Below are 15639 nucleotides of genomic sequence, written 5' to 3' on the forward strand. Positions count from 1 at the left end.
AACTGTTGTACTAGGGTGTTGTACCGTGTTAGCCATTATGGATGTAATGAGAAGTCAAGCAAAATGACGCCTTTTATTGACTAACTAAAAAGATTACAATATGCAAGCTTTTGAGGCAACTTGGCAACATGGTTTAATTAAAGACAAGAGTTTTATGGCCAGATATGAGGATTATTTGCTTCTCTCTGACTGACCCAGACAACCTGACTACAGATCCACATTGTATGGAAAAACTAATTTAAAAACTTCAAAAGACTCTGTTGGACAGTTATCTTATCAAACGATTTTGACTATATATTGTTCTCCTCTCTTGCTAAATTAATCTTAGCCTAGAGAGGTCTATTCATTTTTTATATCGAAAATGTCTCACATAAAGGTTTCCCAATGCTGTACCTACCCTAGTGTCCATATAAACACAGGGAATTCCAGTCTCTATATTACATCCTGCCTGAACAAGGGGGCTGAGTTGCCTCGAAAGCTTGCATATTGAAATCTTTTTAGTTAGCCAATAAAAGGTGTAATTTTGCTTGACTTCTCACTGCAAATTGTTGAAACTAATGTGTGAAAATCTCAGCATGAAAGTTGTTTGAGATGCCGAAGCCATGTCTGACATCAACAGTCTTGCTACTTTCAAAGACATTCAAAACATGTGCCTTGTTTATGCTAATGTCCAGTTGAACAACAACTAAAACTGTTCAACAAACCTGTCTGCTGTACATGCTGTGTGTGTACAGGTATGTGCCCAATGACCTCCTTCCGGTAATGCTTCTGGGTGTGGTGGGAATGCTGCCAAACAGGGCTCTGCAAACATCCAGGTGCCCCCTTGGCGGTGGCCACGGCCTCCAGCATTGTTGCCCCAAACCCTTGGTCTGTCCCTGTTGTGATGTGAAATTTTGCATATAAGTTGATAAATATTTTGTATGTCTTTTTATTTATTTATAACTTGTAACACTAATGTCTAACATTGATAAGAACAGCAATGGTTTGATGGTTAAGAACCCCTCCCATTTTAGGACTGAATCTCTTTGTAATTTTACGACAGCGTTGGGGGAAGTGCCTTTAACTAGTTTGGCAAGTGATCCTCTGCAGGACTCTCTCAGTCAACCTCCACAGGAAAGCCAAACTACCTAGCTGGCAAGCTCCATCTTAACAAATGGTATTGGGGGCAGGTGTGAAACCATTGTGTCACACTAGAATTGTGCTGGTCTTCATGGCCTGAAGCCATTAAGTACCACGATGACAGAGACAGAGAGTCTATCATTTGCTTGCTTTACCCCATCCTCTCTCACAAATATCACAATGAAGAAGCATCTCTTTGTCACATACACCATTACCATGAGGAGCACAACTTGGCAGCCATATTGAGACAGGCATGCAGCCTGTTCTGAAGAAAGATGACTAAAAATTATGCCTTAACTCAAGGGTCCTCAATCACGGTCCTGGAGGGCCACAGTGGCTACGGGTTTTCATTCCAGCTAGTGTCCTAATTAGAACTCAGTCCTTGTTGATAATGATAGTTGGTGTTTAACTCTATGCCTTGTTAGTGCCTTTATTCATCAAAGACAAACTTTTGTTACTTTGTAGATCAGAGGTCCTCAATTACAGTCCTGGAGGTCTGCTATGGCTGCAGGTTTTCACTTTGACCAATTTCTTAATTAGAACCCTTTTATTTACTACTAAAGCAATACATTTTTGGGCTTAATTTTAGTTCTTTTGCCTGTTACTATTCAGAACCCTTAATCGCCTATTTTAGATTTTAGCAGCTGCATTTAAGTTTTAATTGTTGCCTGTTTTCTTAATCAGACATTAGTTAATAATGGGATGCAGATAACCAATAAACCAGCAGCTCTCCAGCTAACGTGCTTATCTTGAAGTATCTGTGATAAAAAATGTGTAGAAATGAATGAGAGGGGAATTGGAAGAACCATTGTGTTTAAATCTATTCTGGTCCACAAAACACATGGATAATGTTCTCACAGAAGGAAACTCTACTGTGCAATTAAAATTGCTCTTGGATGAATGTAAGCATTAACAAGCCAAACAGTTCAATACCAAGTTTCATTATCAGCATGGACTATTTCCAAATTAGGAAGCTAGTTGGAATAAAAACCTGCAGCTACTTTAGCCTTCCAGGACTGTGATTGAGGACCCCTGCCTTAACTAGAGACATTTAAAGTAACTACACGTCTGTGTGTCACCTGGAACTACAGACCAGCACTTATCAGGTTGTATGGTTGCCAGTGTTCACTTGTACTTTGCTTATTGTTATTATTTATGAATATTTCAATAATACATTATTTAAATTGTAACTTAACTCCTGCTTGTCTTTTACTACACCTAATAGCCTGAGGTTAAACATGTAGAAGGGTAGGTGGGAAGAAGTTATATAGTACAGTATCTTATAAACAGTGGCAACTCTGTGAGATTTGAGGCATTCTGACAGAGGCTACATATTAATAATACAAAAGGGGCGCGTAGAGTAATATATCACTCTACCAAGACAAAATAGTCCTTCTTTTAGTTTTCAGTGCCAAGACCAGGGACTGGAAGTCATTGGAGTGGAATGGATAACTAAGTTGAAAGCTGGTAGGCACCAGCAAAAAACAATGCTAGCTAACCATTGAGATTTGAATTTTTTTCTGCTTTGCAGAACTTTCTCTTTCTATTTCACAACATGATCTTGTCTCTTCTTTCCAGTCCAGGACACCACTCTGTCTTCAGTCATCCATCTACCCTGTTGATAAGTGATGCTATTTGTGTGGCATATCAATCGCTTCTGCTGCATGCTTCATTTACATAAACCCCCCTTTTCAGTGCAGAGCATGCATGTTAGCATAAATATTGATTACATAAAAACATTTGACAAGTAAAAAAAAGAATTGTTTCCTCTATAACATCACCAAATTTTAATCAAGTCAGTCAAAGAGTTTTCCTGTTTTGCTTACCCATAAATATTGATATATTGATATGTCCTTTCTAAGTGGCTAACCAGTGCTTAGATGTGCAATACTGATTTTTAACTAAACAGGAAATTGTGTTTTTGTTGATGAGGAAGTGAAAAAATTAGTCACATCAACTTGGCACTATATAGATTGTGATAGCCATAACAGATGGACTGAAGTCCTGACTAGGATGGAGGCAGAACTCTTTCCCAGCCAGGTGGCAACTATGGAAAGGACATTGCAGATGGATGCATATCCCAGAATGGGTGGGTCCTGTTCTCTTTCCCAGATATGGAGAAAAGATAATGAATAGACTCGGGGAAGCTGCCTGCCAGGAAGAGTTGCTCCCACAGTATGATAGTGGGCAGTGCTCCTCTGGTCTAGCTCAGGGGTGGGCAGATTCAGTCCTGGAGGGCCGCAGTGGCTGCAGGTTTTTGCTCCAACCCAATTGCTTAATAAGAAACCCTTATTGCTCAAGTAACACTTCAGCTTCACTTTAGTTGTCTCACTCGTTAAGATTTTGAACCCTTATTGCTTATTTTAGTCTTAAACAGCTGTATTCTTGGTTTTGAATTGCTCCTAATTAGCAATACCATGCAAATTACAAAAGAGACCAGCATTTCTCCATTTAGCTTGTTTTCATTTACGCCTGTGTGTATTTATCACGCACTATGTGGTTTAATTAAATACTTGGAAGGAAAGTGAAGAGAAAAAAGTGAAGCACTGAGAATTGCTCATCTGTTTTAGACTTCAAATCATTTGGATGATATCCTTAGAAAGGAAAATAAATCTAGGATATGAGAATGACCTGACATGGCAGAGTTAAAGCACGAGCAAGCCATGCAATTAAATAATTGACAAGGATTGGTTTTTAATTAAGCAACTGGGTTGGAACAAAAACCTGCAACCACTGCGGCCCTCCAGGACTGAATCTGCCCACCCCTGGTCTAGCTCCAATTTGGACACCCACAGGGCTGCAATGGGCATGTAGTTCAGGTAGGCAGCCCTGCTGAGATCCTAAGGGGATACTACCAGGAGAAGACTCCCGTGTCACACAGAAATATACAATATGGAAGTGCTTCCTGTTTGCACTGTTCTGGCACTGGAAGCAATCCAGGGTCCTACTTAAAGGAAGCTACACCTCCTCTCTCAGGCGACTTGGAGTTGGGATGAGGTGGACAACGCTCAATTGAGAGGAGTGAAAAGGTATTTTGTATAATAAAAAAATATATATTTGAAAGCAGAACTGTTGCTGTTGCCTGTGTGGTTGTGTCTGGGGTTTGTAGGGGTCCAAGAGGTTTATAGGAATATAATATAGAGGAATGTAATTATTTTGTAAATGGGGCTGTGGTATGTAAATTACTTAAAAAAAAAAAAAAAAAACATTTCACAATACCCTTCATTTCCAGCAGAGAGCAGTGTGGATCTATGGGTAAGAATACATGTAAAATGTACCAAAAAAGATAACATTTATCTATTCATTTTTTTTAACCCAATTTCTCCTAGTCTGAGTTGCTGCCATACAAGTGTGTGGGACACTTCTGTGTATTTATTTGTTCATGTGGATATTTTTGTGAATTCAAAAGATATCTAAAGAAGCTTTCAAAATGAGAATGTGCTAGAAATTATTAACTTAAATGAGAGAAGAAAGAGTTTGAGGACCATGCCAACCCCTGGTCCAGTGGGCAAATGCACTTATTTGAGCCGGTAAACTGTCTCCTAATCACGCGTGTGTGACAATTAGCATCACCATTTCAGCAAGGATGCTCCGTAGCAAATTTTTTCTTGTTGTCTCTTCTAATCACAGGTCTGCAAAATTTAAACTCAGCAAAAAGTGTTTTAATTATATAGTTATTTTTATTTGCATTCATGAACACAATCAAAAACTATAATTAGAATATTTCCATCAAATCACATTTAAGTACAAAATTTAAAAGAAATTTGATTAAACCTTAACAAATTACACAATTTATTCATGTATATTTATTGTTTTAAATCAGTTTTACATGAAAATATTTTGTCAATCTAATATTTTTAAACATACAGTGCTATGAAAAAGTATTTGCCCATTCCTAACTTCATCAATTTTTGCTTATTCATAACACTTACTTGTTCCTGATTGCCAAAAATATTTAGCATAGTACAAAAGGAAACCATATTAAACACAGTACAGTGTTTTTAAATAAGGTCAGAATATAGCTGAAATAAAATAACTTTTACTTTAAACATAAAATGTAACACTAGAAAATCTAAATTCGAACAAATTATCATTAAAATAAAAAAGTCTGAATTAACATAAGCCACTCTAATTTAGATTTTTTCATAATAAATGTAAAGGCTAGAAGCAAGTAATAAATCGAAATAGTTGTACCAAATAGTTGAAATATAAAAATGTGTGCTTCAGTTTAAATGTTTAAACCTCTAAATATTCTCTAATACAAATCTGTAATTTTTTCCCCCTCTGATAGAACATAGAGGGCTATATCCCTAGTAAAGGATCAAAAATCTAAAATAACATCATATTTGCAATCATAGACCTTGAAATAGTCTAAAATAATATCCCACAAGCTTTTGTTTGAAAATTTCCAACTTTAAACTTTTAGAAATGGTTCTTAGAGGGTTAGGGCCACTGGTAAAAATGGAATATTAAAATATTTTCTTATTCGTGACCATCAACCTCGAAATAATTTAAAATGTCACTGCATATGCCTATATTACCAATTTCCATTTTTTCAACATTTTGTGAAATGGAGTAACTTTGATTCCTCGTATCCCATTAGGCGGTGAACCCTTGAGGTCGGTTGATGTAGCCTGCACAACATCAAATTTTTTCTGATCGTATTTTTCTGAAGACACTTCTTGGTTTACTATTTATCATAAGGGTGTAATTTCCTGCATTAAATATGGTCCAAAAATGGCCTTTGTGAGGGTTGTGTTTTGTTGTACTGGTGATTCAGGAGATACTGGACAAAAAAAAAAGAATTGATTTCAAAGTGTTCGTAACAAAATTATTATAGTTAATGAAAACTAAAATCAAAACTGAAACTATTAATAAGAAAACATTTTTGGAAACTGAAATAATATAATTAATAAAACCAAAATGAAGTACTAAAACTAAATGAAACTATTAAAGTAGCTGAAAAGACTAACTGAAATAAAATAATAATTTGCGAAAAATATTTTTAGTTTTTGTCACAACCCGACTTACATAAGGGCTAACCTGGGCTGTAGGGGTCCCAAAATTAATCAAAATATATTAATAAGAATTTCATATTTGGTTTTTGAATGAATATTCCTGCTCCTGTAACTTTTAACTCTAAAACATAAAGTGATCCACCACGAGCCACCTGCATATATTCTTCCAGTGAACGGTGCCTGGTGATGGAGGGTGGGTGTTGACCTAGCATTTGGAGTGACAGAGCAAGGGGAATACGGGAGCATAAAGCGTGTGAAGAAGAAAGTGATTTACTCTGTGAGAATAATGACAGTTCAGGACCTGATAGTGACAGCATGATAGATTCTGGTGCAAGTGTTAGCGAAGCATAACAAGGTGATGATTTTGCTTTGAATGTGCTGGGTAGCTTTCAAAGCTGTTGTTCACTGGATCTTTGGGGGCTCAAGAGAGAAGTATTAGATACAGATAATCCCTTACAAAATTTCAGTCTCTTAGCTGTAATTCTGACTGAGCCCAAGATACAGTATGTGCACAACAATTAATACAGCAGCACACACTAAGCCAAATTCCAGGCTGCATATAAGTCTGGTGTCTGTTATGATGAGCTGCCGCATTTCTTTACGCGTCTTTTATATCAAGATGTAATTCAAATGCCTGAAGTCGGAATGTGCTGGTCAACAAAACCTTTACCGTATGGACAGAAAAAAAATGAGTGACTAACGTTTCAGTTTATTTCACAGGTGTCTGTGTTTTGTTGACAATAACTCATCTGCAACTTCACTCAGGAGAAATTCTTTTTGAAAATAAAACGGCACTGATTGAGAGACTGACTAGGTCATCACCAGATAAGCATATTATTACTGATGAATCACTTTTGCTTTAAAAAGGCTACTTAACAACAAAGAGAGTCTGCCAACTGGTGAAAAACTAAACCTACTAATGTGTTTTTGTATTTATTAATTTATCTTTTTTAGTTTTACATTCACAGCTCAAAATATCTGATCATGTGAAAATAATCTTTGGCAGAATTATGTTTTAACATATTTTGCCCCCTCTTTTCAATATTTCTCTCTCTCAAAATATCACATTCTTTTTGTTTTTAATATCAGCCATGTCATACATATTGAATATATATAGTATTGTTGCAATAGGCTGGCACCCTGTCCAGGGAATTTTCCTGCCTTGCATCCAAAGCTGCTGGGATTGGCTGCGATCCTGCTCTGGATTAAGCGGGTTTAGTAAGTGTGTATACTGTTCCTAATCTGAGATGCCGTTTTTGTCATTTTGTGGCTTTCCATACTCCTAGTACCTGCTCTTACTCTCTGTCTTCTCATTATGGGTTTACTGTTCTTATGCATGGGCTATTCAAGTCTCACTATCCTTAACCTTGACACTACATGCTTGTTTTTCTTTGTTTCCCTCTATAGAGCTAGGTGGGGTCTGCACACTGCTTTAAACCTAAGAGCCCTGTTCTTCCTAAGCCCCCCTGATTTTCATGACCACACCTGTTAGAACACAGTAGTATCTATTTTCTGATTTTTTTTTTTTTTATATATCTTTGCAGGCCTGCAGTAGGCAAAATTATGTCTATAAATTTTATGTGCTTGAGATGGAGTTAGAGATCAGTATGGCTGGTAGAAAATAACAAAGCCCAGTATGGGAGATTTTTTAATACAATATTGAAGACACTAATTGTAAGCACATTGTTTTGGAGCAAGATATGTTCTGTGCTGCAGACATTTAGAGTACCTTAAAATTCACATATATTTCATCACAAATTGGTCAATTCTGGGCAAAAACAGGAAAACATGAAAAGTTCCAACAGTCAGCGCACATTTATTCAGCACAAATGACATAGAAAATATTTTTAAAAATGATAAAATTGTTCATATTCAGTATCTGGTTTTGATTATGCGTGTTTTAATAAGACAAAAACAAAACCAGATAGTAGTCCATGTAGTGTAGTAAGCTTCCACTAACATTAAACTCTTATTGTATCCAAACCCTGATTGTGACACAAACCTAAACTCCATAGTAGCTCTTTAACCATACCCATAATAATAAACCTAAAACTAAAACTAATATATATAAAAATTGAACAGAAATGTCTTTGTGAAATAAAAGCTAGATTAAAAATAAAAATGCACGATGAAGGGAAGCTAAAACTAAACTGAATTTCTAAGTAAGATCAGAGATTATACAGAAATAAACACTAATATAAAATGGCAAAACTATAATAACCTTGGTTCGTAACTCTTATTAATACAGTATTGCTATTTAATTAATCATTAATCATACATATAATTATAGTACGAAAACAAAAAAACCCTATAATTGACAGCTTAAAAATGTATTTTGTGAAAATAATTGTTACGCGATGGAAGACATTTTTCATTTTTTAACTCGGCACCAAAAAATATCAAAATCACATGAAATAATGAAAACTATTTTTTCAATACACACCTGTGATAATTAAAACACAATGCTATGATGTAAGTGTCACCACTGTTTGGGTTAGGATAAACAAGCCGTCCTCAAAATTGGACGAAATTTCCAAGTAGACAGAAATGAAGTTAATGAAAGCAGCAAATAACCAATTTAGTGTTAAGTGCGTGAGATTGAGCTGGATAAAAAGGTTAAGAGACGGCGGGTGGCAGAGTGAAACCGAGACGCATCTCCTAACCACATTGTGACGAAGTGATAAATAGATAAAGATTCCGAAAATTAACAATATGACGACATGTATAGCCACGATCCATCAAGACAGGTGAAGCGTACTGCGAGAAACAGAGCCTCTGTCTACTCCTTTGTCATTCTTCGCCCCGACCGATAGGTTGAGATTTCTTAATACGACAGGAAGTTTGGACCTCCTCGGCTGCCGTTATTTTATAACCTTTCCCCTTTGCTATGGGTTTTTTAAAACACATAATGCTAATTTAACTTTTATGTTAAGTGTATGCTGCCTATCACCTGATGCCTTTGCTCCAGCACTAACTGGTTTCCCAGAAGGTCCTCGCCATGTTCACCGCAACTTCCGGCTCCAGCGGCCTTTGTAAGTGAAGCTTTGGCTCGTTCTCCGCGGATCTGTCACGCTCTGTGTTAGTCGCCGGGTTTGGGGAGCACTTCTGGACGGCGGAGCTGCAGCACAGCATGCCGATAGACAAGCAGTGCAGTGCTCGTTAAAAAAAATCCCAGACTTAACACTCAGAGTTGCGACGAATTATGTGACACGAATTTGAACACGGGGACAAAATGTAATAATAGTAGGCTAACTAGTTCCACAGAAAGTAAAACAATTACTGTACATACAGGCAATCAAGACTGGAAAACAGTGAGCTTTTCTGTATCTCTTTCAAATACCGGACAAATGTGAGAGATTAGTCACTCAGAAGGAGAACGTGAAAATAATTATTTCCGGTCCAGCCAGTTTCCAAATGTCTCAGTTTTTAAATCTCATTTTTAAATTGGATGGCAGTGGTAATAGCCGGAGACGGGCTTTCAGTACCAGCCCGCCCAACCATCCTGCGTAGTATGCATGATCAGCTGTGTCTCCTTGAGTTTTCCAACAGTATCTCCAAGATTAAAGGATAGTTTCTGTATTTTTCAAGTCGAGGATCTATCCTCACAATCCCTGTATTAGTTTGCCACATAAAATTGTTATAAAGTAAATAATTTTTAAAATAAATAAAAAAAAATTCCTTGTCTGTTCTTGCAGCTTACAATGGTGCTAAAGAGTACCAGGGTTCACAGGTGAATGAAACAGACTTGAAACTTGAAAAAGTAGAGACACTTTGAAGCAGCAAAGTTTTGAATTTAACAAAATTTGCCCTCCGCGTTTATGAGGCATCTTTGTTAAAGGAAAAAATTAAAAAATTAAAGGAAACCAGAAATAATTACTTTTATTACAGATTCTTTGAGTTTATTTTCTTTCGGTCTGAATACATTTTTTGTTTGCTTCTCAGCTCACTGCTGCTGATATGGGTGGAGTGCTTATAAGCCTGCTTTTGCAATTCTGTCTGCCATGTCTTGTAATATCAGACACATGCACCCTCAAATCATGTGGTTATTTTTTCCTAAGCTGAGTGTTATTTTACATAGCCTACAGAGTGAGATTCATGCAAAGTGGCAGTATAGTTTAGGCACTGTCCACACACATGTCCGAACTGAGCATTTTTCTGCTATCTGTAGTATCAGGTGAGCGCAGATTGATCGCCGAGCATTTTTCTGCTTAATGTAGCATATCAGACTGTCCACACGGGCTTTCCCCACTTTCGTTCTGTCGGATGCGCGTTCAGATGGCAGCTTTTTCTTGCCGTCAATTTCTGTCACAATCCAGATGAGCACGAAGAAAATGACTTTGTTGCATTTACATGTCGTTCATTTAATGTTCTGAAGGACTGGATGTGTCCCATGATTCATTATCAACAAAATAAAAATGATAATAATGGAGGATGCAGCAGGCAATCAAAACTCGAAATTGACATCTTACAGTATTTGAAGAACTTATGCATTTCTTCATAGAGTACACAAAAGCTGTGCCGTCAGAGGGTGAACCCTGTAGCAGACGGCAGTGTTTTCTCTGCCTATGTCACTGTATTAGGAGGATTTTTAACACAAGTAGGTCAAGGATCAGGGGCCTCATGCATAATGCCGTGCATAGAATTCACACTAAAACATGGCGTACGCACAAAAAAATCCAGATGCATGAATCTATGCATACGCCAACTTCCACGTTCTTCTGCTACATAAATCCCCATGCCCATGGTCCTAATCCTAGGAAGGTTGAAATTGATACATTTCAAACATTAGCATGTGGGAGAACATTTTAGACTGCTTCATGGTCAGTGATTATGGATAAGAATGATGTTATTTTTTAGTTTCTGATCCTTTACTGGAGATCTAGCAGTCTTTGGACCTCTATCAGAGATTGAAACATGACAAATTTCAATTACAATAATTCAAATATGTGATGCAGCTATTCTTGTTTGCTATGTACTCTTGAGCCCCCAAAGATCCAGTGTACTTCATGAAGTAAATAATTACACATCTTGAATTAGGGTAGCTTATACTAATTCAGTGTTTTACTTTAAACAATATGGATATGCTATTGTTTCAAGACACTGATCAATAATTGATAACATTCTTGACTTGAAATATGGACTTGTTTGGTAAATTTTAAGACTATTTTATTCAGCTATGGACCTCTGTACCCTTTAGCTCCATTGCAAGGTGCAAGAACAGATAAGGTATTTTTCAAATGTATAAAAAACTAGGGGGCTTCTCCCTCTGCTCGCTTCGCTCGCCAACCCCTGTTTTTGTTTTTCCGGGTACACACTTTTAAGATTTTTTTTTTCTTTGAATTGTTGCTATTTAATTAGTTTCACTTTTATTTCAGAACTTCTCTAAAAACAATATTTGGAATCTTTCGAGTCCCAATGTGCTGAATCTTTTTAATGAGGTCAGTGAGACATGGTTTAATGACTTTGTACCATAATTCAGGGTAGCTTTCTCTGTTTGGAATTTCAGCACAGACAAAACGATGTACATCATCAGCAGTTAATAATTTTTTTTTGCAAAGTAACCAATAAATACATGTGAGGTAAACTCCGTTTTTGAAATTCTCTTGACTTAAACTTCAAAGCCTTACAATATTTACATATTTCTGACATATCACCTATGTCCATATATTCGATCTCTATTCGCCTTTTCGTTATTTCTCCAAGTAATAATTTCTCTTTCTTTGCGCTAATGCGATGTTTACTTTCTTTTTTTTTGACACTGTCGTTTTTTTCTGCTTTCATATTCTTTATCTTGGTCTGCATGTGTTTCGCGCCTATGTTTTTTTTGAGTCTTTTGAATTCCAGTTTTCATTATCTCTAACCTGCTATGCATGTGTTTGGCGCCCTTGTTTTTTAACCTTTTTATGACGTTTTACTTTGTTTTCTACTCTGTCTTTTATTTCTGACCTCGCTTTATCCTGCTTTTTTTTTAATGACACCTGGTCCGTGGTGATTATTTTCCCTTTTTCGAGTAATAATTTCCGTTTGTTTGCACTCCTGCAATCTTTACTTTCTTTTTTTTATACTTTCTAATTTTCCTACTTTCATATTCTTTAACTTTCTCCACATGAGTATCGTGCCAACTGGTTTTTTTTTTTTTTTTTGAGCCTTTCAAATTCCACTGCTTTCATAATCTCTAACCTGCTCTGCATGTCTATAGCGCCAACGTCCGGATTGGATGTGCTTTTTTTTTTTTTCTTCAATTCCACTTGTTCCGGGCTGATAATTACTTTCCTTATTTTCTGAATTTGCACCTAGATTATTCTTTTTCTTTTTTGTCTCTCCAATGCTTTTGAGTCTGTTTTCTCCGCGCTGTTTTCTTCTTCGCTTTGTCGTCTACATTTCATTTATAACATATTGTCCTTATACACTTTATATATGCTGAGAGCCCTGGATCTGTGTGTGCTCAAAGCCAAAACACGAGTGAGTGTGTTGCTGGCTGCCCTTGCTCTTATTTATTTGTAAATAGGTTGTGTCTTGCAAAAATCTCATGTTCTACGTCATTGCGAGATGGTCCTGGGTCAATCTCTTGGCACAAAGTCTCATGTTTAAAGTCCCCGCAAGACGCTCCGTGGCCAATCTCTCAAGTCTCGCGGGTCTTTTAAGTGTCTTCCGTGATCTTAACGTGAAGATCACGTATCATAGCCGCACTGTTTCTCTACAGGATTTTTTTATAATAGAGAGAAAAAAAAAACAAACTTTCCTTTAGAACACAATTTTATGTGTCAAATTAATACAGGTGGAATTCGATTGTAATGAAATTCATGAGTCCATAAAAATACTTTGTTATAATGGGAATTTCATCATAATTAATATAGGGAAAATATGTATACTATTGTGACTTGGTCGCTGATGATTCACCATCTCTGATGGCAGCGATGCAAGGACAGCTGTGTAGCTGTTCTGCTGAGTCTGGTAAACAGTAAACCAAGAGCAAAACAATTGGTTGTCCTCTGCAGAACCAGGCTTACTGTGTAACATGCTTGTAGCACAATGTTCAGAACATTTAACACCGGGCTTTCACCTGCTCTTCCTCACACTCTCATAGTTTGCCACAGCGGTGATTTCAAGCTGCTAGTGTTCTTCTAATCTGGAGATGAAAGCTAAAGCAGGACGATTGCCCCTGTGTTGCAGCTCCTATTTTGTGTGCCTGGATACTGAAGTAACAGCTCCTATTCTGAATGAAGTCTTGAGATTGTACCTGCCTTCTCTATACAGTAATAAAGTACCTGTATTTTCCTTGGAAACCTGGACTAAACTTCCTGTCTCTTGTGCAACTCTGTGACCCAAGCTTGACAATACCTGTATAAAAAACAGTGCTTCTTAAACTGCAAAAAGTATTTTATTTGAAAATGAGAGTTTAGATTTAACTTTTTTCAAAGTAAACTAACGCAGTTTATCACTTTTTTTGTTCATTGCAAAGAAAATTTTGAGAAGCGCTGACACTTGAACAGTACAGTATCCGCACATAACACAATTACCCATGCTCCTGTATGATGTCACACATACACTATGACAGAGCCTTGCTGAGACCAGAAATTTCACAACTGACTGTCATTTTCTTTTGGTCTAACAAGGAAGAGACAACCTGTTGCGGGGTCCCTGAGACTTGGTGAAAGTATAGACGCTGCATTAAGTGTTTTTGGCAAGTATTTAAGTATTTGTGGTCATTTTTGGTTGAAAAAACATTTGTTATAAAGAAATGTACATTTCATTATAATGAAATCCATTAAACATCATGTTGTATGAATGTTTGTCTGGGCCTACAAAAAGCATTTGTTATTCTGAAATTTTCATTACATCGGAATTCACTATAATGGGATTTGACCTGTAAATATCTTGATTGTGAGGAAATAACTTCAACATGAAAATACTGAACATATTCTTTAACTCTGAGTTTTAACTGAGACAAAGTATGAATATTCCATCTGGTGCCTCTTTAGAAACTGTTTCTAATTTTGCTCTGAATGCTAATGGGGTAGGTTCTAGCCTACGTAACCTATGATTAGAATAAGTATTTTTGAAAACAATGAGAAACATTTTAAAGTAATAAAATCAGTAGATGACAGTAGTTCCTCAGAATACCACAATTCATTTGACAGAATATAGAGCACTTGTTGGACCTTCTGTCCATCCATTGCTTAAATCTGTTTAAGCCAAATTTATAATTGATAGGAGCTGAAGTGTATCCAGGAGCACCATGTACTACGTAGGAATCAAACCTGGACTTGGGACTGGCCCATTCCAGGTCATTCTTGCACTGATCCAGCTTAGTTGATATTCAACCTAAAATCCTACAGATCTGTAAAGAATTCTGGAGTACTTGGAGTTAAACCTACACAATCTGTGACAGTACTACATACAGACAGTGATTGATCCTTATTTAAAAACAGTCTTTTAGAGGTGTGAGGCAAGCAGTACTAACCACTGTTCCATAGTTGTGCAATGCTTAGATCATTAAAAGGAAAATTTACTAGTAAGTGAAACCCAAATCAGCATAGCAAGTATTTCCAGGCAAGCATTTCCATAGGCTTGAAGGTAACATATACAGTAGATGAAGAAATTGCATTAAGCTAAAATTCAGGATCATAGGTGCTTGGATTATTTAACATTTCTCTAAAACTTGTTCAGCTTGACTACTAGCTGCTCCCTGGATGTTCTAACAGTGCACAGATAAAACTGTATTGGCAAACATCCAAGGTGGTGTTGCTGTTGAGCATACTCATAGGACAGATATAATTCTGGTATCAATGTATGAGGTTTTTTTTTTCCTCCAACCACTGCCTCTGTGCTTCTCTCCTATAGCTTGGAAATGCTAGGTGGCATGATTTTAAAATGGTTACAGCTGATGATTCTGATTCCACAGAGCTCAAGATTTAAATCCTGGCATGGACACTCTTTACTTCAAGTGTTCAGGTTCTCCTTATCTTTGTTTTTTTTAGGTACTATTGTCATCTGTAACATACCAGAGATGTGTAGGGTGTAGGTTATGTAAGTTTGTGAGTGAGTTTGTCCTACTTGGATGAGTGGTCCTTCCTGTTTGTACCTTTCCTGCCATCTGATTGAAACACTCTGTATTATCATTATGGAAAGTTGTTACCCTTAAAAAACATCCTTTATTATTAGCCAAAACCTGAGGGGGAAATGAGGCTGAAGTTAAAAGCATACTATTAAGTATTGAACTTTGAATTTTGTGTAATAATTCTAAATTAACTAGGTAAGAAAAAATACTGACTAGACAAAGTTAACATACATTTTTTAAGTGGCTTGTCCCAATTGCTTGATTTATATACAGCACCTTTAATTTTAGCTGTCAAATGTTATTAAATGAACAGTTTATTTCCCAAAGGGATGCTTTTTCTGTTGAACCAAATATCTAATTTGATGTCTCCAGTTTCCTTTTACAGTCAATAAAAATAAGCTGTTAGATTGACTGTATGACTGAGCATCTGATCTGAAACTG

The 15639-nt window shown here is 36.7% G+C and overlaps 2 protein-coding genes across 2 annotated transcripts in view; one reads left to right on the forward strand and one right to left on the reverse strand.

Moving 5' to 3' along the window:
- rpl24 (ribosomal protein L24) overlaps window positions 1-15639 on the reverse strand; it is a 730678-nt gene that overhangs the window by 91051 nt on the left and 623988 nt on the right. The window lies entirely within an intron of this gene.
- The window catches only part of ubac2 (UBA domain containing 2), a 335736-nt gene continuing 329035 nt past the window's right edge, over window positions 8939-15639 (forward strand). Inside the window, exon 1 of the mRNA XM_028799950.2 lies at window positions 8939-9169. Coding sequence (XP_028655783.1) covers window positions 9136-9169 — 34 coding nt within the window. The 5' untranslated portion in view covers window positions 8939-9135. The remainder of the gene's footprint in view (window positions 9170-15639) is intronic.

The sequence above is a fragment of the Erpetoichthys calabaricus genome, chromosome 4 (genome assembly GCF_900747795.2).
Source record: "Erpetoichthys calabaricus chromosome 4, fErpCal1.3, whole genome shotgun sequence".
Classification (NCBI taxonomy): domain Eukaryota; kingdom Metazoa; phylum Chordata; class Cladistia; order Polypteriformes; family Polypteridae; genus Erpetoichthys; species Erpetoichthys calabaricus.